General features: G+C 43.4%; 1 protein-coding gene across 2 annotated transcripts in view; it reads right to left on the bottom strand.

Moving 5' to 3' along the window:
- Nucleotides 1–23,748, bottom strand: part of CARS2 (cysteinyl-tRNA synthetase 2, mitochondrial) — a 123,170-nt gene extending 99,422 nt beyond the window's left edge. For both annotated transcript variants that reach the window (XM_069757926.1, XM_069757925.1), the window contains exons 1-3: nt 23,406–23,748; nt 20,265–20,315; nt 16,585–16,702 (exon numbers count right to left, since the gene is read on the bottom strand). In XM_069757926.1, the coding sequence (XP_069614027.1) occupies nt 16,585–16,702; nt 20,265–20,315; nt 23,406–23,599 (363 nt within the window). In that variant the 5' untranslated portion in view covers nt 23,600–23,748. The remainder of the gene's footprint in view (nt 1–16,584; nt 16,703–20,264; nt 20,316–23,405) is intronic.
- Nucleotides 23,749–24,153: the final 405 nt, after the last annotated feature.

The following is a 24,153-nucleotide window of genomic DNA, read 5'->3' as shown; positions in this document are numbered from 1 at the left end:
GTAGTACGATTTATCTCTACCTACAATGGGGAATGGGCCACTATGAGGAGATGTCTCCAGAAATATTGGGACATCCTCAAAAGTGACCCGGTGCTCTCTAGATACCTCAATGACTATCCTGCAATGACCGCAAAAAGGAGCAAAAATCTTAAAGATCTATTGGTGTCAAGCCACTATATTCCGAGAGTTAGCAGGTATAATTTTGGATCTGGTGGACCACCCAAGGGATGTTTTCCATGTGGTGATTGCGTTTCATGTCCGAACATCTCTCGCATGGCCACTTTTGAATCAGTTGATGGGAAGAAAATTTTCCCCATCAACTATCATATAACGTGCAACACCACGCAAGTTGTATATTACGCTGTATGCAGTTGCCCCAAAATCTATGTAGGGTTAACATCTCGACGTTTGGGTACACGCATACGTGAACATGTGCGTAATATAGTGGCAGCGAGGGATGAGACGGACATGACTAAACTCAAAACTATACCACGACATTACAAACAACATCATGGGTGTGACCCCAGATCCTTCATGGCACGTGGTATTGACCACATTCAATGTGGTATCAGAGGGGGCAATATTGGGCGTATTTTAGCTTAAAGAGAATGTCGGTGGATCAGCATACTGGGTACCATGGCACCCATGGGACTTAATGAAACCCATGGGTTCTCCTCTTTCCTGTAGAGTGGTCATCTCTGGGGATATTCCCCAAGTAGGGTCTCTTCTTTGTCTCTGTCATAAACCATCGGTTTTAATATGGTATCTTTTTATGTTTATTTTTATTTTAGTGTGCATATACTTACATCCATGCTTATAAGGCTGCTGATGTTGATGACTACCGATTGGATAAACCCAGAGATTGAAGAATCTTTAAGGTCGTCGGAAAAAATCAAAGATCGGAAATGATACAACATCCAACACTAAGGACATCAGATGTTAATATGTTGGAAACATTAGATGGCGTATGTGATTTGTTAATCAACAGTGAATAATAGAGTACATGTGATTTCCATACAGATATGTGCCCCATATATCAGCGGTCTATTAAGCATGCATGTCTTTATATCTTAGTCTTTTTTATTTTTTCTTTGATTTATCTTTTAGTGAGTGTTTATGTGCATCATGATCTTGTATCCATCTATTTGGGGATATTGTGGCCCATCTGGTTAGTTTTTATGCATGAGTTATTAGTTATTTAGTTTGCATTTATTTTTTTAATAAATGCACACCAGTGAGGTATCATTGGTTATCTTGTTATGGTATGTTCACTTGTAATCACTCTAAGCTCCTTTTAATCACCTTAAGCCCCTTAGATTTATTCTGCAGTGGTGTTAACACATCCACTGATGTATTAATGGGGACTGAACACTCAGAGGAACTTATATAGCCTATTTCCTATATTAGGTAAATGGGCACATTAATGTGTCACCAGCACAATAAGTTCACTTAAGCACTTTATAGGCACTGTCACTTTATTTATATATATATGTATGCAGGTACTTGGATCTAGCTGCGTTCTGGCTTCTCCCTGGCGGCTGTCCCGGGTCGCGTGTTGTGGGCGTGATGTCTGCTCGCTCACGTGACCTCGGCGTGCAGGCCGGGTATGAGGTCCTAGCTGCGTTCTGGCTTCTCCCTGGCGGCTGTCCCGGGTCACGTGGTGTGGGCGTGACGTCTGCTCGCTCGCGTGACCTGGGAGTGCAGGCCGGGAATGAGGTTTGGAGCGCAGTGTGGTGCAAGTCCGACGTCTCACGCTTGCGTACTTCTTAATTACCCGATCACGTGACCGGTAATGCACACTATTTAAACCGGATGTAGATCCGTATTAGACCACGCCCCCTGAAGAAGCGGTAACCATAGGACGCGAAACGCGCGTTGGGGAACGTCACCCAGGACCCAGGCAGGACCCCTTAAGCACACATGGGTAACTTAACCATTTGATTCTTTTGTGTGACTATTTGTATGCTTGAAGCATGTGGTGTTCCATGTAATGTGGCCACTGTGAATATACTCTTTTTCATTAGGATCACCACATGCTTTAGGCCATATAGCCCTTATGTGAGCAGTACTTTAATGTTGATATTTATTATCGAATATATTATTGTTCTATACTCGTGTGGACCCTGTCCTGGATAAATGGGTGACCTGGATGTACCCTTAGATTAAGATGCTATGCACTTTATAGTTCTTTTTTTGATTACTATATAATTGTAAGTTTGATTATTTAATAAAAACTACTTTTTGTTATATATTGTGGCCAGTTTTGACTCGTGTGTCTCCTAATTTTTGATTATGTCATAAAGGACGTAGATATCCCGCGTCTCTGATTCAGCGACGGGCACAGTATCGACGTAGATGTCATAATGGTTGCCATGGCGACGATGATGTCATAAAGGTTGCCTCGACCAATCAGCGATGGGCACAGTCTGCCGCGAATTCTGGAATCATCATTGTCCATATACTACGGGGACATGCATATTCTAGAATACCCGATGCGTTAGAATCGGGCCACAATCTAGTATACTATATACATGAGATGACACACAGGTATATACTATATACAGGAGCAGATGACCTACAGGTATATACTATATACAGGAGGAGATGGCATACAGGTATATGCTATATAGAATATGACATACAGGTATATACTATATACAGGAGGAGATGACATACAGGTATATACTATATATAGAAGGAGAAGACATACAGGTATATACTATATATAGGAGGAAATCACATACAGGTATATACTATATACAGGGGAGATGACAAACAGGTATATACTATATACAGGAGATGACATACAGGTGTATACTATATATAAGGGAGATGACAAACATGTATATACTGAGGTGAAAATGAGAGGTGTGAGGTGAAAATGAAAAGGTGTTAGTGCAAAATGAGAGGAGTGAGGGAAAATAGTGGAGTGATCGGAAAATGACAGATGTGAGGTCGAAATGACAAGTGTTAGGGGGGAATGAGAGGAGTGAGGGAGAAAATGAGAGGTGTGAGGGAGAAAATGAGAGATGTGAGAGGGAAAATGAAAGATGTGATTGGGAAAATGAGAGGCATGATGGGAAAATAAGAGAAGTGAGGTGCGATAACTAACCACGGATATTTACTATGCCCAGGCAACGCCGGGCTCTTCAGCTAGTTGATTATATATGTATATATACTGTATATTATTTTTTCGTATACACACTGGTAGAATTATCCTGCTTCACGTGAATCTATTTGGTTGTGCATACATTTTACGTCTCCCTATTAGCGTCCGTTTAACTTAATATTTGCTTTTGTATTAAGTTTTGTAGTAAATGTATGCAGTTGTGAAGTTTTCATCGGTTTACTGGCCACAAAACAGAATCTGCAGTACTTGGCAGTGGTCATGAGACAGAGGACAGAGCTGGGCTGTTCAGCTCCCCAACTGTTAACATTCAGCCTCCATCGACACATCCAAAAACTGGTGATCGGTCAGAGTGCATCAAAAACCAAAACAATGTTATAGGGTCTTAATGGGAAGAAAACCAAAGCGGAAAAGAAACCCCTTAAAAATAACTTTTATTAATATTTATATAAAAAACTACCCAAAAAATTCCTCTTAAGCAATAAAAAAGGAGTTATAGAGGGTCTGATACGGGTTATCCCAGAGGGAATATACACTGGGATACAAAAGACAAAAACAGCGCGTAGGGTTTGGCGCTAGTTAGTAACACAAAAAGGAAGCATCTAAGGAAGACAGGAAGGGATATATAGGGTAACACACAATCTAACAGCAGAGTTTGGCACCCTGGGTAGCAAAATGGCGCCCCCGCGCCACTACCAACACCTACATAAAGTGTTTAAAGTGCATGTTTTAGATACATGATCCTATGTGCCTAGTCAGCAATGAGCCCTGCAGGTATATGGCTCAATGTTTCAAGAGGGAGATCAAATTCTCATAGAGATATATTTTATACGCCTTTACATAAAGTGATAGCTACCTCAATGTGATATAGCAAGGAGATGGCTGGAGTAACGTCCCAGACCAAACACAAAAAAGGTTGTATATGGAGACAGCACAAAACCAGCTAGAGAAAGGGTTTTGTTGTTTTTTTTAAAAAAGGTGGTATGGTCATGCAAAAAACAACATAAATGGCATAGTATATATATATAAGCTTAACCCTATAAAAAGTCCAGTGAAACATAGTAACTTATTAACAAAACTGGTCCTATGCCATCATAAAAGACCAGTAAGTAATAGAAATGGACACTCCCAATAACATAAATCCTACAGAAAATATGGAGATCGAGTCCATAATATGTACGGTAAAACAAATGTTTTGAATATTGAAAGCATAAAAAAAAGATGACAAAAAATAGTATATAGAAAAAGTCAACAAGAACAAAAAGGCTCAGGTGTGGAGGACATTCACACATCAACAATGTATACAGGGTTAGGGAGCGCGAAGCCTAAGCAGATAACAATGGTATCCTAAATTACAAAAATATAATAGTGCTTTTAGTGCCTATAGTATGCAGTATGATTAACCACAGAAACACTGGAAGGTATTAAAAAAAAAAAAAAAAAACAGGTTCCTCGCATCATGTTCTCATACACTTTATGCAGTTATTAGCCCTCTGTGTCTTTACTGTTACATACTTAGGCAGTTAACTGGTTCATGCAGCTTTACATGAACACCCGAGCAACTAAAGCAATTGTTACCATCCACCTCTCGTGTCTCCCCTTTTCCTCATAGTCTGTAAGCTTGCGAGCAGGGCCCTTATTCCTCTTGGTATCTGTTTTGAACTGTATTTCTGTTATGCTGTAATGTCTATTGTCTGTACAAGTCCCCTCTATAAGTTGTAAAGCACTGTGGAATATGTTGGCGCTATATAAATAAAAATTATTATTATTATTATTATTATAAGGTAATTAATTCAATCCTGAGCTCATATACAAAACATGCTATCAGCAGGGGGTACAAGCTTCCTGCAGTATGGAAGCATGCAAAAAGTGAAGTAAATCGCAGTCAGAATCATATACAGATCAATATACAACTGTCGGCCAGCTTACCTATAACGTTGCCTGTGTGATGTGTGGTCCGATGCAGCCCCGACACGCGTTTCGCATAGGCTTCCTCGTGTTCTGCCTGTGCTTTACTTCACTTTTTGCATGCTTCCATACTGCAGAAAGCTTGTACTCCCTGCTGGTAGCACAACGTTCCCTCCTTGTCAGACTGTTTAATTATGATCTTATTATTTTTGTCAAGGGAATGTAATGATTCCATTTCAATATTGGTCACACTAAGGTCAATTGACCTTTGTCTGGGGTTTATCCGTCTGATCTCTTTTGTAATGAGCTTCAAGAAGATCTCTATGTTACTATAGTCTTCTTTTGGAGGCATCCAAGTCCTTTTTGTTTTGAGCTCCGAGACTGGACCTTCCCACACATCTCATAGAGTCCAGCTAACCGAAACCGAAAACTTCTGACCGGAAGGAGTGCCAGGTGTTGGATACCCACTGATCTTATAGTGATGACTTATCCCAAGGATATTAATATCATAATATCATTATAGTGGAACAACCCTTTAGGCTGTGTGCACACGTTGCGTTTTTTCGCGGTTTTTCCCGATAAAAACGCTATAAAACCGCAAAAAAAACGCATACAATAAGCATCCCATCATTTAGAATGAATTCCGCATGTTTTGTGCACATGCTGCGTTTTTTTCCACGAAAAAAAACGCATCGCAGCAAAAAACGCAGCATGTTCATTAATTTTCCGTTTTTTTTTTGCGGATTTCCCACTCCAAAATGCATTGGGAAGTGTCTGGAAAAAACTGCGGCAAAAACGCGTCAAAACCGCGGCAAAGTCGTGGCAAAAACGCATGCGGTTTTCTTGCGGATTTCTTGCAGAAAATGTCCGGAATTCTCAGGAATTTTCTGCAAGAAATCCTGAACGTGTGCACATAGCCTTAAAGAGATTTTCTGAGCTTACAGCTCTGGCAAAAATTAAGAGACCATTGCATAGTTTTATAAAAATCAGCTTTTCTACATGTCTGACAGCCATTCCAGTGTCAGTTGATTTCCAACCAGAGTACACCTCATTCTACTTAATATGCTTCTGATTAGTTGATCACCTGAACCAAATCTTATTTAACGAAGGAAAGTATAAAAAACCCTGCTGTGGTGTTCACAATCCTCTTGCAATAGGACAAGCTGGATGGCAAAACAAGTGCTAGTAATATCCCAAAAGTAATAGGAATAAAAAACTCTTAACCATGCCAAAGGAGTTGAAAAGAAAAGTCTTGAATGGGGAAAAGAATGGCTCAATTCTGGCTTTACTAGCAGAGGGACACAGTGAGTGTCATGTTACCTCCATCCTTAAAATTTCTAAGACGGTAGTCCATTACAGCAAGGTTAAGCAGCAGACATTGGGGACAACAAAGATACAGACCGGCAGAGGGCGAAAACGACTCTCCACTGCCCGGGATGACCGTCATCTTATTCGAACGTCACTCAGCAACCGCAGGATGACATCAAGTGAGCTACAAAAGGAATGGCAAATGGCAGCTGGGGTGAAGTGCACGGCAAGCACAGTTCATAAACAGGCTCCTAGAGGCAGAACTCCAGTCATGTAAAGCTAGAAAAAAGCATATCATCAATGAGAAGCAAAGGAGAGCCAGGCTGAAGTTTGCCAAAGACCATAAGGATTGGACCATAGAGGACTGGAGTAAGGTAATCTTCTCTGATGAGTCTCATTTTCAGCTTTGCCCAACACCTGGTCATCTGCTGTTTAGATGGTGACCTGGAGAGACGTACAAGCCACAGTGTCTTGCACCCACTGTGAAATTTGTTGGAGGATCGGTGATGATCTGGGGATGCTTCAGCAAGGCTGGAATTGGGCAGGTTAATCTTTGCGAAGAACGTATGAATCAAGCTGCATACAAGGTTATCCTGGAAAAACAGTTGATTCCTTCTGCTGAGACAATGTTCCCCAACGCTGAGGACTGTTTTTTTCCAGAAGGACAATGCGCCATGCCACAAAGCTAGGTCAATCAAGATGTGGATCAAGGACCACCACATCAAATCCCTGTCACGGCCAACCCAATCTCCAGACCTGAAGCCCATTGAAAACCTCTGGAATGAAATCAAGAGGAAGATGGACATTCACAAGCCATCAAACAAAAAACTACTTAAATCTTTGTACCAGGAGTGGCATAAGGTCACCCAAAAGCAGTGTGAAAGACTGGTGGAAAGCATGCCAAGACGCATGAAAGCTGTGATTAAAAATCATGGTTATTCCACCAAATATTGATTTCTGAACTCTTCCTAAGTTAAAATATTAGTATTGTTGTTTCTAAATTATTATGAACTTGTTTTTTCTAATTATTTGAGGTCTGCAAGCAATGCATTTTTTGTAAGTTTGACTATTTCTCATTTTAACAAAATAAATACAAAATTTGTTGCTTGGAACTTCGGAGACATGTCAGTAGTTTATTGAAAAAAATAATTTACATTTTACTCAAAAATATATCTATAAAGAGAAAAATCGGACAACTGAAAATTTTGCAGTGGTGTCTTAATTTTTGCCAGCGCTGTATATAAAATAGAGAAAGGTACTCCTATGTGCCCAATTTCTGGCCGGAAGATACCAACCAGAAATTATGATGTAAAGGTTTATGGCTCAATTGGGTGTTCTCACTTGTGTTAAGTTGTGACTCTTCAGAGTTATCACTGTACAGACAGGAGGCCAGATACCGCGTTGCAGGAAAGAAAAAAAATCATTAAAAGGGCAAATCAGAGAGACCTTAATTTTCAGCAGTCATAGAGATCAGATCTGAACCGATCGTAAAAGAATATGCCATCACTTTATGAATTGGCAAAACCTCTGTGTTCATTCTTTTGTATAAATAAAGGGAACCGGTCAGGTTCCCTGATCGTCCTAAACCGCCAACATGTGGTTACACAAGAGTCTTCGTATGACTTTGCAATTACTGTAGAATTGTAAAGTCGAGCTAAATCGATGCTGGCACTCTGTATATCTGTGAGGAATAGGGGCATTGATTTCCCCAATTAACCCTAACTCCCATCTTGTAAGCCTGCCCCCCCCCTTTATGGAATGATTAAGATTATTTGCAAGAGCAATGTCACTGTCAACTAATTGCAAATCTCTCATGCGTGTGATCATTGACCTCCTTGGGCATGACAAGCGTGGTGATGAAGCCAGGGAGCTTAAACTCAGCTTCTTTGACATGCCTAGGTTGACAGAACGTTGCACACATTTTCGAGATTTGTAAAGGGCCGACAGAAATGTTGCCCTTGAAAATCATGTCAATCACATCCTGGGGGCGTGCTTATAAGATGGGAGGGAGGCTTAGTCAAGGAAAAACAATGCCTCAACAAAGATGGGAGGGAGGCTTAGTCCAGGAAAAACAATGCCTCGACGAACTATTCCTCATTGGTTTGCGTGAACACAGATTCAAACTTGATTTTACAATTATAGAGCCATTGCTAAGGTGTAAAAAGTAGCGTATCAGAATGTAGAAATAGACTACAGACATGACATGTTGGTGGTTTAGGGGGGTTAGGGGGAAAAAAAGAAGAAAACTGCCAAAGATTTGAAAAGAATCAAATGGTAAGGAGCCAGGAACTATTATCCCCCAGTACTGTCATATTCCAGAACTGCAACCTCCCTGTAGCGCCCAGAAGTACGAGGTGCTCAGTGTTCAGAGACATAGCCAAAATAAGGGAGGCTGAAACCTGACCACTAGTGATGAGCGAATATGCTCGTTACTCGAGATTTCCAGAGCATGCTCGGGTGATCTCCGAGTATTTGTTATTGCTCGGAGATTAAGTTTTCATCGCCTCAGTTGCATGATTTACGGCTTCTAGATACGCTGAATACATGTGGACATTTCTCACATGTATTCAGCGTATCTGGAAGCCGTAAATCATGCAACTATGGAGGTTGACACTATGCAAAAAGAAGCTAGCTCTCCTACAGGAGTGTACACCAAATGGCACAAAGTTAATCAGTTAGTAAAAAAAGCAGTAGGAGAAACAACACAAAGACAAACAACATAGCAGAAACAACATAACTTTATACAAGAATGGGTGCTGTGTCATGCATTAAAGAGAAAGAGATTTTAATGGAGTACCCAAAATCTTTATTTCTCTATCGCTTTATTGGGTGACACAAGGAACCATGGTTTGTCCAAAAAGCAGTCCCAAGGGTGGATAAAAGGACAGTACCCTCAAGTCTGAGCTCTGGTCACTGCGGTCTGCAGGACCTTTCTACCGAGGATCGCATACGACGAAGAGTAAGTGTGAACCTTGTAGAACTTTGTGAAGGTTTGAATGGAAGACCATGTAACAACTTTGCAAAGCTGATGCCTGGTGACGGACGGCCAAGGAGGCCCCCACTGCGCAAGCCATGACCATGAGTGGATACGCTCTGTCCCTTATCTAACAGGCTTCCAGAATGGTAGAACGAGTCCAGCAGGCAATGATGAATCTGTAAGCAGGGAAGCCTTTGCAAGGCTTTATGAACAGAGAGTCCGCCAGTCTGAAGAGTGAAGACCTGGATGGGTAGAGATGTAGAGCTTTGAGCAGGTCCAGTTTGTTTAGTGACTGCTCCCAAGGATTAGAGGGAGACGGATCAAATGAATGAAGCACGATGTCTTCATTGAGGTGAAATGAGGAAACCACCTTAGGAAGAAATGATGAGATAGGACATAGGACACAGGACCACCTTGTCCTGGGGGAACACCAGGTAGGGGGAACTACAAGAAATAGCTAGGAGTTTGGACACTCATCTGATTGAGGTGATGGTTACCAGGAAGGCAACTTTCCAGGAGAGGAAGGAGAGATTTCTCGTAGCGGTTTAAATGGCGACTTTTGAAGGACATCCAGAACTTAGTTGAGGTCCCAAGTGTCTATCAGAGGCCATTAAGCAGGAACAGAGTGTGCGACCCCCTGAAGGAAAGTCCTGATCTGAGAATGCGACACCAGATTCTTCTGAAACAGAAAGGAGAGCATTGAAATTATAGACAGGCCAAATTTAAGGCCCGACTGTAAAAATGCCAAAAGAGATGGCTGAACAAAAACCATGGGGGCAGCTTGGTTGGCTTTGCCCCAGTGGAAGAAGGCCTAGCATGTATGGTGGTATATGCGAGATGAAGAAGACTTCCTCACTTTTGAATAAAAACCTGAAAAGCGTTCCTGCGGGGGAAAGGGAATGATGACGCATGCCTTGTAGAGCCAATCGATAGCCTTAAAGAAGCCAGGAATGAGAAAGGAGTTCTTTTGAGGGTAGGACTTTAAAAAATTAAAGTGTGGGAGGGTGAAAAATTCTATTTTGTATCCGTAGGAGACAACAGACCCAAGCGTAGTCGACTACTGAGAGCCACAAAGAAGACAGATGCCCACCCTGAGATGCTTCCCACGTTGATGTGCCGCATCATGCAGTAAAGAATCTGTTATATACGGGTCTGGAGGACCAGCGGTGGTGGGTTCGTGCAAGCCAGGAAGAGGTTGCCTGTTCCAGATTGAAAATTTCCCAAAGGCGTTAAACTGGATCATGCGTCTTTTGGGAGGTGGGAATTAAGTCTTCTGTTGTGGGAACAAAGTACCCTTTACTCATGTGGCATGTGAAATAATTTTGTCTAGCTCTTCTCTGAAAAGCTGGGAGCCCTGGCAAGGAAGACTGGTGAGAGACTTCTTTGATGCCGAGTCCACATTTCATGCCTTCAGCCATAAGACCCTGCGAATAGCGACAATGTTGCCAGTGGCATGGACTGAATAGGCAGCTGCATCGAGAGAAGTTGAAAGGAGGTACTTCCCCGCTTGTCCAATCTGGTCCGCTAGCTAAATCTGCTAGTTCCGTAGCGGGAGCGCCCAACAGAATACCTTGCCAAAGTAATTTTGCCCAGGCCGAAACTGACTTGGATTCCCACATTGTGGCAAAAAACGGGCAAACTGCCGATCCCGCAGCCTCAATGGCAGAATTGTGCGAGAACCTCAGTGTGGGATCATTCAGGGAGGCTCCATAAGAAAAAGGGAAGATGGTGTTAGTGGAGAGCTGGGTAGCAGGTTGGACATAAATAGAAGACCTCCATGCGTTTTCTTCTCTGCAAATGCTTTTCTGAGTGCTCCCATTGCCTGGTAAAGATTCCATCAAATTCTTGACGGTTGGCAAAAGCCCGGGGGTGGCACTTAGTCTTCCTGAAGGATACGGTCTGCTCCGAGGGAAAGGGCTCCACATACTTCAGATAAGGGTTTGATTAACAGCCAGAATCAGACTATCCACCATGTCCTGTAGTTTTGAGATTTGTTCGCATTCAGATTGGAATCTGACTCGGAACAGGAGTGTGACTGCTAAGCCGCAAGAGGAGGGAGAGTGAGATAGAGATACCATCTTGGAGACAATTGAGGGCGATGGAGAACTGGATGATGTGCTAGAGCGGCTATGATTTTTTGAACCTCTGCGTAATCTACCATGGTGGGTTTGAGAAACCGGAAGATCCACAATGCCCAGGGAAGAGGACGGCCCCCGTGGTAGTAGCAGGATTGATCAGTCGTTATAGGACTGAGACCAAGGTCTGGGACATGTTGGTCAGGTTGGCAACTAATTAAGAGAGAGCTGCGGCTGTCACGACTCTGTTGTCGGTTGTCCTGAGGCTAGGGGTTCCTTCTCTGTCCCGAACACTAGGGGCGCCCTAGCTCGCCCTGCTCCCCGCATTACTTCTGATGGTGAAGATATCGGGGCCAAGTACCTTGCCTTAGCTCCTGAATCCGCCCTCAGATTGTACCCTTCCATACCCAGGGAAGAGGGGAGTAGTAGAATACCGTAGTACACCAGCCTGGCTAACAAGGTAATACGAACAAGGGTAACGAAAAATAGCAAACATACAAATAACATGTAACACAGGAATGCACCGCGGAGTGGAGGATTAGGTTAAACCAAAGTAAAAGGAGAAAGGGAATTATCACACACTCAAAACCTAGGAACAGTTACAGATAAATCCACCAAACGCCTTCTCCAATAATAACCAACAACAATCTCCAGCCATGCAGAATAAGCTAGTTCTGACAAGGAGTTCTAGCCAGGACCCAGTTTATGTAGGAGATGGGAGTGGCTAAGAGTGCACAGCTGAGAGCCTTAACACTCCAGGAGCTCTCAACAGAGATTAACCCCTGCATTGCCAAAAGAAATGTACACCATTTTATAAGAAGGTTAAGTGCTTTTAATCAGTGCAGGAGTAGGAGAAATCAGACGTTGCGGTGTTCTGGCTCCTCTATGTCACAATAAACCCAAGACAGCGGCCCACTCAAGGAGAGGGGAACCGCTCTCATTGCGGGCAGTTTGGGGTTCCTGGGAGGATAGCATGGTGGGTGGACTGCAATCTGGCAGAGGTCTGAGTGGAGGCAAACTTCCAGTAACAGGAAAAACATACAAAGTGCAGGAAAATAGCCGAAGTACTGGAGCGAAACTCCCTGGGGTTAGGCATAAAGGAGAAGAAATGTGACAGAGAGAGCATTGCTTAGGATAGAAAAGCTGCCCCTTGGTGGCAGAGTTTACTCAGGTCCTGGATCCTGTGCCCTTGAGAAACTGGAGACAACACTGGATCAGTGGTTCCAGGCTGTGAACTGTAGAACCTGTAGCGGTTGGGGACACCCTAAGGAAGAAGAGGAAGATTTGGCGTCGGAAAGAGCTTGCAGGGTTCCTGTTTGTCTAAATGAGAGATACACCTTAATAGGCTGAGAGTGGTCGGCGGACGGACCCGAGAGAGGCAGTGCATGCGATTGTCCAGACTGTAGGGGGCATGAATTAGTGATTGGTCAGTCTGCCGTGGGCTAAATTTATAAGTGAACCCACTGAAGAGAACCAGAGCGGAGTGAAAGCCGCAGCTGGACTACGAGGGAAAGAATGAATGGCGAAATGGATAGGAAACCTTCCCAATGGGTGAATAGAGCATGCCAGAAAGCAGGAAAGGGAAGCTAGAGCCTTTTCTTCCTTTTTTTGGAGCCTCCCTAACTGCCACAGATTAGCATGTGAATATCCTGGTTAGTAACTGTCCTGAAGATACTGAATCCTTCTTCGCAGGCCAGTAATGGAAGATGGTCATAAGACGTCCTGTACGTGGACTATTGATGGTTGGAAGCTAATGGATCCGTCTTCCTTCTATGCTCCATCTGGCTATGGTGCACCGGCGGGCATAGGAATGGTGGCAAGGACTGTAAGCTGGGGAGCCCCAAACACTCTTGCTGCGTTATGGAGTTAGGATCCTGCCTCGTAGACCAGAGGATACAGTAGTGACAACTCCACACTGTGCTCTCAATCTATAGGTAGGAATGCCATTCTGTTGCCCTTACAAGCTGTATCTGAAAGAAAAAGGAAAATCATTAATAAAAAACAACAAAATCTAAGGTAGATGCGGGACTGGGACCAGACCCGTGTCTGCCACCTACTGACATTGAGCTAAAACTAAGCCTGAACTGATTAACTCCATGGTAGTTGGTGGGTGTACACTGCTGGGGGGGAACTAACTTGGTTTCCTATGTCCCCCAATGAAGCGATTGAGAAATATACATTTTTCTACCAGTTGCGTAATAATTCTGCACACTAATAGTTGTCCAATAATTCTGGGCATATAGACAAAGACTAAGAAAGACAAAGCCTTACTTTATCCTTCTTAAATATTCAGGTTTATTAACCTTTTAGAGTGACCGAAAGCACTGTAGTTGTTCAATAATAAAATGAATCATCAAAAATACAAATTGCCTAATTGTACACACAGTGTATACACACACATACAACCTTCCAATGTAGTCCTCAGATACAGAGTTAAAAAAAATATATTTATCAATATGACCAAAGAAACAATAGATGCTAAAATGGCAGGCATATGATTTATGCCTTAAATAAGGTTAACTCCTTATGTTGAAGTTGGGCACATTGGAAATAGCGAACACCCTTATATAATATAGGACCATAAGAGTTACTTTTTATACTCTAAACACTAAGGTTGTGGTGCTGATCAGGTCCTTGATGTCCCTTTCTCCTTAATATGTAGATAACCGGCGCGGGGAAATTGAAATGTCACCAGCAGCTAACAGCTGTGTGAACAAGCCCTAAATAACTGCACGGAGTCAGATGGGGCAGCTCCCTCTGGAGACCAGCGCTAAATGCTGCTCACTGATATCTGCCAGCTACGCCGCAGGATCGCTGGAACAGGAGCCTTCTATAGGTTCTTGGAGAAAATCTGCATCATTGATTCAGCACTGTGACTGGCGTGTCGGTAAATGAAACTGAACAGTGCAGCAAGCAGAAGAAAACAGAATTTACGTCTTTCTTCCTTGTAATTCTATTTTCTCACACTGGGTATCAATGAACTGGCTGCCGGCAGCGATTGCATAAAGTTGTGAACATAAAAGTGATATTTTGAGATGTAACCCAGCGAATTTTGCCAACTCTTTAGAACAGAACTAGTAGCAGTAACGTCAGAAAAGATTTCCTAATTACTCATTTTCTTTTATTCTATTCGCTCGTCCAATAATATGAATATATTATTTTCCTCTCACGTACATTTCCATCTCTTCTCCTTCCAATTTCGGACTCATTAGGGAAATTGTTTTACATTTTACTATGAAGCTATTCTTCACACATCACAGACGCCAGACAATTTAAGATTGAGGTTGTTATTGTAGTCGGGCAGTAGTTTCACACATCAGTTTCCTTGTGTGCTATCCTTTATTTTTACGGCTAGATCACAGTCCCATCAGAACCAATGCATCCTTATATATGTCCCTTTTTTTTCCCCAGACCAGTTGGTTTTGAAAAAAAAAGTTTACATGTCCTAATGTAATCCGAGTTGAGGATCAAAATCGACAATGCAAGTCAATGGCCCAGAGGGGAAAAAACGGATAGAACAGTGATATCATTCATGTGTTGTCCCTATTAGTGATGAGCGACTGTGCGGCATGCTTGGGTGCTAACCGAGTGTCTCAGGCGTAATCGAAAAATATGTTAAAGTCCCCGTGGCTGCATGTCTCGTGGCTGTTAGACAGCCATAACACATCCCGGGATTACCTGTGTATTAGGCAATCTCGTCATGTATTGCGGCTGTTGAACAGCAGCAAAGCATGCAGGTGCGGGGACTCAAACATATTTTTTGAGCACAATGAGAATACTCTATTAGGACCCGAGCATCCTCTGATAACACATTATCCAAGCACGTTCGCTCGTCACTAGTTCTTATCTTACTGTTTAATGGGTTGGAGAAGCTTACATTTTTTTATATAAGAAAAACAAATGCAACAAGGATTGTAAAAACTGAAAAAAGGACAAAATAGGGGTCCAGCACACTGAAAAAACCTACAGGGTTGTTTTTGACAAGAAACATATGCAGTTTAGACTCAGCTGTCATTGACTTCCATGATACATTTTCTTTTCTGTACCAGCAGGGATGTGGAGTTGGAGTTGATGTCATGGAAAGTGAGGAGTCTGAGGTTTGGCTGTGGAGTCGGAGTCATGGAAAATGAGGAGTCTGACGTTTGGCTGTGGAGTCGGAGTCCGTTTTGGTGGAGTTGGAGTCATGGAAACTGAGGAGTCGGAGGTTTGGCTGTGGAGTCGGAGTCATGGAGTCGGAGACCGTCTTGGTGGAATTGGAGTCATGGAAACTGAGGAGTCTGAGGTTTGGCTGTGGAGTCGGAGTCATGGAGTCGGAGACCGTCTTGGTGGAATTGGAGTCATGGAAACTGAGGAGTCTGAGGTTTGGCTGTGGAGTCAGAGTCATGGAGTCGGAGACCGTCTTGGTGGAATTGGAGTCATGGAAACTGAGGAGTCTGAGGTTTGGCTGTGGAGTCGGAGTCATGGAGACGGAGACCGTCTTGGTGGAATTGGAGTCATGGAAACTGAGGAGTCTGAGGTTTGGCTGTGGAGTCAGAGTCATGGAGTCGGAGACCGTCTTGGTGGAATTGGAGTCATGGAAACTGAGGAGTCTGAGGTTTGGCTGTGGAGTCGGAGTCATGGAGACGGAGACCGTCTTGGTGGAATTGGAGTCATGGAAACTGAGGAGTCTGAGGTTTGGCTGTGGAGTCGGAGACCGTTTTGGTGGAGTTGGAGTCATGGAAACTGAGGAGTCGGAGGTTTGGCTTCTCGACTCCACAGCCCTGTGTATCAGTACCCTGTAGTATTCTTTATTACAACACTTTTTTAGCAATGTTAACGTCTAAAAAAAAAAAAAAAGCCTTACACTACAGAAAGTGCATGGAAAATAAATGTCACGGGATGCAATCAGCTGATGGTGTGAAGGAACGAAGAAAATGGATGTTAAAATAAGAGCTAAATATATAATTTGTACCATTTATGCTACACAGTTAGCTAATGGTATATGCAGCAATGTAACACAAATATATTATTGTATAAACTATATTGCTGCCATTTGTGCTGTACTTGCTCTAATAGTCATTTTCCTAAAACCTTGTTTCTGTGAGATACAAAACCGCCAGAAGATTTCCTTCTATAAACACAATCTTTAATCCACGGCGGAACATTTCCCATAGTCATAAACAGAATAAATGCAGTTGTGTCACATTTACCTCGCTGGCCCTCTTGATTATCTTGTCATCAATGTCGGTTATGACCATCACCATGATCACGTCTATTCCAAAATATTGGGTCAGAATTCGACGGATGATATCAAATCGAACATAGGAACTGGAAAAGGAAAGGGGTCAGTTTTACTAAACAAGACACTAGATAAGCACAACAGTAACACTCTATGGTTTTATATATTATAAGATTTTTAGATTTGCTTACACATTTTTATGAATAATAAATACCATAGAAACACCGTGATGTGCAGAAATTAAGTTGGAACCACTTGAAAGAAGAAACTTACTGATACTCTAAACATGGTAAAACCAAGAACCACCAAGACAGAGAATATATAATAAAAAGGTATATCTTAATTTAAATAAAAATATTAAAAAAAAACAATAGAAAAAAAATGTATTACCTCTAAAAGGTGTATATGTTACCAACAAATAGGCATCAAGAAAAAATTGTGTATATAATAAATACATAGCACAGGCAAATATTTTACTTTGGTCACTGATATATACTGTATATCACACATTGTTGGAAGGCAAAATGCGACAGAATATCCAGATGGAAGTCAGACCCACCAATCTGCGGCATCGCCCAGTGAGAATGTGCCCCCTTACAAAGCTATGGACAAGCACTGGTTAACAGGACAGGCTTTCCGCTTCTAACACTAAACAATAAGGGTCCGATTCATTGTTGCATTTGCTCCTATTTTTTGCCTACTTTTCACTACTTTTTTGTTTTGGGCCAAAATTATTATCATAAGATGCGCCTATTTTGAAGTCTATTTTCTACTTGATGCTTGCAGCTGATTCGCAATGTGCAACTTTTTAACCCCTTCACCCCTGGGCTGTTTTCCACTTTTGTTTTTTACTCCCCTTCTTCCAAGAGCCATAACTTTTTATTTTTTCGTCAATATGGCCATGTGAGGGCCTGTTTTTTTGCAGGACGAATTGTACTTTTGTACAACACCATTGATTTTACCATATAGTGTACTGGAAAACTGGAAAAAAAAATTCCATATGTGGCTAAATTGCAAAAAAAAAATTGTTCAATTCCACAACTGTTTTTTTTTTGTATTTACTATGCTCACTATATGGTAAAACTGATCTGGCAGTATGATTCTCCAGGTCAGTATGGGTACGCAGAAACAAAACATGTAAAGGTTTTTTTTTAGGCAAGTGGTAAAAAGAAATTAGAAGATTTGTATAGAAAAAAGTTTTTACTTTTGTAGACACTTTCCTGAGACACATAACGTTTTCATTTCCTGGATATGGGGTTTAGTAAGGGCTCATTTTTTGAGCCCTGATCTGACATTTTTATTGATACCATTTTTGGGCAGGTATGATGTGTTGATCGCCTCTGATTACATTTTATTGCAATGTGGTAGCGGATAAAATACTAAATTCTACATTTTGTATTTGTTTTCTCATTGCTCTTTACTGATCGGATTCATTTACTTTATATTTTGATGGATTGGACATTTCTGAAAGCGATACCAAATACAGTGGGCAAAATAAGTATTTGATACACTGACGATTTTGCAAGTTTTCCCAGCTACAAAGAATGGAGAGGTCTGTAAATTTTAACGTAAGTACACTTCAACTGTGAGAGACAGAATCTTGCGAAAAAATCCAGAAAAACCACTGTGTGATTTTTAAATAATTTATTTGCATTTTATTAAATGAAATATATTGAATAAGTACGGTATGTGATAGAATAGAAAAGCAGATCTTAATATTTAGTACAGAAATCTTTGTTTCCAGTAGTTTTTTTACCAAGTTTGCAGGTGATTATTTTGGCTTATTCCTCAATACAGATTTTCTCCAGATCTTTCAGGTTTCGGGGCTGTCCCTGGGCAACATTGAATTTCAGCTCTCCAAAGATTTTCTATTGGGTTCAGGTCTGGAGACTGGCTAGGCCTCTCCTGGACCTTGAATACTTCTTATGGAACCACTTCGTAGTTGCCCTGGCTGTGTGTTTTCGGTCATTGTCATGCTGGAAGTCACAGCAGCGGCCCATCTTCAATGCTCTTACTGAGGGAAGGAGGTTGTTGGCCAAAATCTCACAATGGCCACGATCCATCTTCAATGCTCTTACTGAGGGAAGGAGGTTGTTGGCCAAAATCTCACAATGACCCCATCCATCCTCCCTTCAATACGGTGCAGTCGTCCTGTCCCCTTTACAAAAAAGCACCCCAAAGTATGATGTTTCCCCAACCATGCTTCACAGTTGGGACAGTGTTCTTGGGGCTGTACTCATCATTCTTCTTCCTCCAAACACAGCGAGTGGCGTTGATACCAAAAAGTTCTATTTTGGTCTCATCTGACCACATGATATGTGCTGGCGTCAGCAGGGAGACATTGCGTGCCCTACAGGATTTTAATCTATGACAGCGTAGTGTGTTACTGATGGTAATGTTTGAGACTTTGGTCCAAGCTCTCTTCAGGTCATTGACTAGGTTCTCCCATGTAGTTCTGGGCTGATTCCTGACCTTCTCAGTATCATACTTACCCCACAAGGCAAGATCTTGCATGGAGGCCCAGACCGAGGAAGATTGACCAACATCTTGTGCTTCTTTTATTTTCTAATAATTTTACCAACAGTTGTTGCCTTCTCACCAAGCTGCTTGCCTATTGTCATGAAGTCTTTCTCAGCATTGGGTAGGTCTACAATTTTGTCCCTGGTGTCCTTAGACAGCTCTTTGGTCTTGTCCATCGTGGAGAGGTTGGGGTGTGAATGTTTGAATGTGTGGACAGGTGTCTTATATACAGGTAACGAGATCAAGCAGGTGGAATTAATACAGGTAATGAGTGCAGAGTAGGAGGGCTTCTTAAAGAAAAACTAACAGGTCTGTGAGAGCCAGAATTCTTGCCGGCTGGTAGCGGATAAAAGACTTATTTCATGCAATAAAATGAAACTAAATTATTTAAAAATCATACAATGTGATTTTCTGTTTTATATTTTTAGATTCTGTCTCTCACAGTTGAAGTATAGCTACGATAAAAATTACAGACCTCTCCATTCTTTGTAGGTGTGAAAACTTGCAAAATGGGCAGTGTATCAAATACGGTAGTTACTTTCCCCACTGTATGTGTATTTTTAATTTTTTTATTTTCAATGGGGTAAAAGGGAGTGATTTGAACTAGTTTTTATTTTTTCATATATACTCATTCACTTCTACTACACCATCTATCACCATGGATCCAGGAAATCTTCAGAGGGGCAGAGATGCAAGAAACTGCAGTGAGTAACTACAGCACTGCCCCCTGAGTGCAGCCCCAGCTTCCTATGACGTCACGTTTGACTCCTCTCAAACGAAATGTGACACAAATACAGTGAAAAAAAAAAAACACATTTAGAGATTAGATAGATACGGAAAAACGTAAGGTGTTGAGTAATAAAGGAAATTACAAAAACGGTTAGGGTGTAAATATAGACATTTAGAAAGGACATTTTAGGAACTAAACCAACCCTTTAAGTCTTAAACTCTATTTAAGACAATAATAATCATAAAAACAATAAATATAAGTTTGACTGAGACAATAGTGTAGAATAGCAATTTCAGTTACGAAGACACTAATCACCACTTTCCAACAAATCTTACATAAATAAATTTGGCAGTTTTCCTTATTTTGCTGCCTACAATGATAAAGAACACACAGTCACTTACCATGCATGTCCAAGATGTGCATGATCATAAACTGTAGGCCCACAGCTATACCTAAAACAGCAGTACAGATAATATTACCATAAGAATAGTTTTGATTTAGGATGTCAAATATATAAAAAAAATTAAGCTACAAAAAATCAAATGCTGCAAGTTAACACGAGTCAACATTACTGCTCTTTATCCCAAATGTTAATGTTTTATTTTATTTCATGTCCATCTCCTTCACAGCTTTCTAAAAGAATTTCAAGTCCTCTCCATTTATGATGTGCTTGCTGTCAGTGAATGGAGATTCATTTACATTCAGAAGCTTGTCCTCCTCATGCACAAGTGATTGTTTTTTTTTCATTCCACATAAAATATTGTGACGGCTTCCAAGGATACGCCGCCAGAAGCACGGATTGGTCACTTATTTTTGCCTCTTCACAGCTTGTAAGGGCTGACGTGATTAAAAGAATTGATAAAAGACGGAAAAGGTGCATGGCTAGTCGCTTTGATAGAATATGTTCTGTCTTTTTGGCGCTTATTCTGCTGGAATCCACCTGATAAATCTGTTGTGTGCACATACTCGAAATGGGGTTATTCCTCACCCCGATCCCTGCAGAACCTTGTACATTAGTCTTTATTCTCTCCAGTTTTCTGTAATGCTCATTTTGTTTGTAAGAATACAGGACAGCTAAATGCTCGCACCCTGTAACATAGGGACCTCATTATGGACCCATGGCACAACCCAAGCCAGAAAAGCTACACCCTCGCACCTTGTAAGATGAGGACCTCATTATGGACCCATGGCACTTCCTAGGCCAGAACTGCTACAACCTCGCACCTTGTAAGATGAGGACCTCATTATGTACCCATGGCACTACCTGGGCCAGAACTGCTACAACCTCGCACCTTGTAAGATGAGGACCTCATTATGTACCCATGGCACTCCCCGAGCCAAAACTGCTACAACCTCGCACCTTGTAAGATGAGGACCTCATTATGTACCCATGGCACTCCCCGAGCCAGAACTGCTACAACCTCGCACCTTGTAAGATGAGGACCTCATTATGTACCCATGGCACTACCTGGGCCAGAACTGCTACAACCTCGCACCTTGTAAGATGAGGACCTCATTATGTACCCATGGCACTACCCGGGCCAGACCTGCTACACCCTCGCACCTTGTAAGATGAGGACCTCATTATGGACCCATGGCACTACCTGGGCCAGAACTGCTACAACCTCGCACCTTGTAAGATGAGGACCTCATTATGTACCCATGGCACTCCCCGAGCCAGAACTGCTACAACCTCGCACCTTGTAAGATGAGGACCTCATTATGTACCCATGGCACTACCTGGGCCAGAACTGCTACAACCTCGCACCTTGTAAGATGAGGACCTCATTATGTACCCATGGCACTCCCCGAGCCAGAACTGCTACAACCTCGCACCTTGTAAGATGAGGACCTCATTATGGACCCATGGCACTCCCCGAGCCAGAACTGCTACAACCTCGCACCTTGTAAGATGAGGACCTCATTATGTACCCATGGCACTACCTGGGCCAGAACTGCTACAACCTCGCACCTTGTAAGATAAGGACCTCATTATGTACCCATGGCACTACCCGGGCCAGACCTGCTACACCCTCGCACCCTGTAAGATGGGGACCTCATTATGGACCCATGACATTACCCGGACACTAGTATCCTCTACAAGCAATGTTTCTGGGGCACAGTACAAGTAGATGGCAGGAGCTGAGAACCATTCTTATGAGGTGGCACTTGTGGAGGACCTAGTGCCTTTCATGTTACCCATGAGACGGTACTATGCTATACAGCGCGCGTCCCAAGGATCCACGGGAGGTACGTAGCGCGCGTCCCAAGGATCCACGGGAGATACGTAACGCGCGTCCCAAGGATCCACGGGAGATACGTAGCGCGCATCCCAAGGATCCACGGGAGATACGTAGCGCGCGTCCCAAGGATCCACGGGAGATACGTAGCGCGCGTCCCAAGGATCCACGGGAGATACGTAGCGCGCGTCCCAAGGATCCACGGGAGATACGTAGCGCGCGTCCCAAGGATCCACGGGAGATACGTAGCGCGCGTCCCAAGGATCCACGGGAGATACGTAGCGCGCGTCCCAAGGATCCACGGGAGATACGTAGCGCGCGTCCCAAGGATCCACGGGAGATACTTAGCGCGCGTCCCAAGGATCCACGGGAGATACGTAGCGCGCGTCCCAATGATCCACGGGAGATACGTAGCGCGCGTCCCAAGGATCCACGGGAGATACGTAGCGCGCGTCCCAAGGATCCACGGGAGATACGTAGCGCGCGTCCCAAGGATCCACGGGAGATACGTAGCGCGCGTCCCAAGGATCCACGGGAGATACGTAGCGCGCGTCCCAAGGATCCACGGGAGATACGTAGCGCGCGTCCCAAGGATCCACGGGAGATACGTAGCGCGCGTCCCAAGGATCCACGGGAGATACGTAGCGCGCGTCCCAAGGATCCACGGGAGATACGTAGCGTGCGTCCCAAGGATCCACGGGAGATACGTAGCGCGCGTCCCAAGGATCCACGGGAGATACGTAGCGCGCGTCCCAAGGATCCACGGGAGATACGTAGCGCGCGTCCCAAGGATCCACGGGAGATACGTAGTGCGCGTCCCAAGGATCTATGGGAGATACGTAGCGCGTGTCCCAAGGATCTATGGGAGATACGTAGTGCGCGTCCCAAGGATCCACGGGAGATACGTAGCGCGCGTCCCAAGGATCCACGGGAGATACGTAGCGCGTGTCCTAAGGAGCTATGGGAGATACAGAATGGTAATGAGGGTTACTGGGGGGTCAGCCAGAGGTCATTAGGACAGCTATTCAGCCTCTGGATATTTCCATTCACTGACAGCAAGCCGAGCCCTTACAATAATATAAAAACACCAAAGCAGAAAGCTGCCCAACTTTCCATCATAAAAGGAAGACGTTTTATTTACATAAAGCCCTTTTCCCTGGGTGACAAACCATCCTAGAAGCATTACACAGCCCGACCAGGTGTTATAAAGGTGCTATACAGGTGTTATACTGTAGACAGCGCCACCATCCCACACAGCTGCCGCCACACGTCATGCTATATACAATACAGGCAGGGTCTGACCATGTCGCCAGCGCCGGGCGGTGCAGAGAGAGCGCTTCCTTCCTTTTAGTCAGGCTGTTGTACACTTGTATCCCCGTGTCATATCCACTAGGGGGCGCGCAGTGCCCAGCTGCAGAGGTACAGAAGCCTCCGGCCCGAACGTTCACGGTCACTCCGGGGAGCCGCCGGCAGCAGAGCCGCGCTATGCCCTGCATCCTGACACCCGACAACTCGCATCCAGCGCGGCAGTCTCCGTGTTGTCAGCCGTACGGTGCGGTATTAGGAGCGCTGTCACTGAGTCCATCCACATGCATTGCACTCTGACAGAAGCCAGCCTCCTCCATGAAACCAAGCCTCTTCCTTTGCCCCTCCCACCGTTAACCCTGCTCTGCTCTCATAGAGCAGGAAAGAAACCAGCGCCACATTGTATGGACCCAAGGCTCACCTTAGCTTAGCTGTTCTGTGACAGGATTAGATAGTGTGTGTATGGCAGCATGGGCCAGGATATGTGCACATGATGCGGATTAGTTTCCCATGAGTTTACAGTTCAATGTAAACCTATGGGAAACCAAAAACACTGTGCACATGCTGCGGAAAAAAACGCGCGAAAACGCAGCGGTTTACATTCTGCAGCATGTCACTTCTTTCTGCGGATTCCGCAGCGGTTTTACAGCTGCCCCTATGGAAAACCGCAGTTGTAGAACCACAGAAAAACCGCAGTGAATCCGCGATAAATCTGCAGCAAAAAAAAAAATCCGCAGTGGCCAAG

Source organism: Ranitomeya imitator, chromosome 3 (genome assembly GCF_032444005.1).
Source record: "Ranitomeya imitator isolate aRanImi1 chromosome 3, aRanImi1.pri, whole genome shotgun sequence".
Taxonomy (NCBI): Eukaryota; Metazoa; Chordata; class Amphibia; order Anura; family Dendrobatidae; genus Ranitomeya; species Ranitomeya imitator.
The sequence above is the reverse complement of the archived record's forward strand: the minus strand, read 5'-3'. Positions and strand labels throughout refer to the sequence as shown.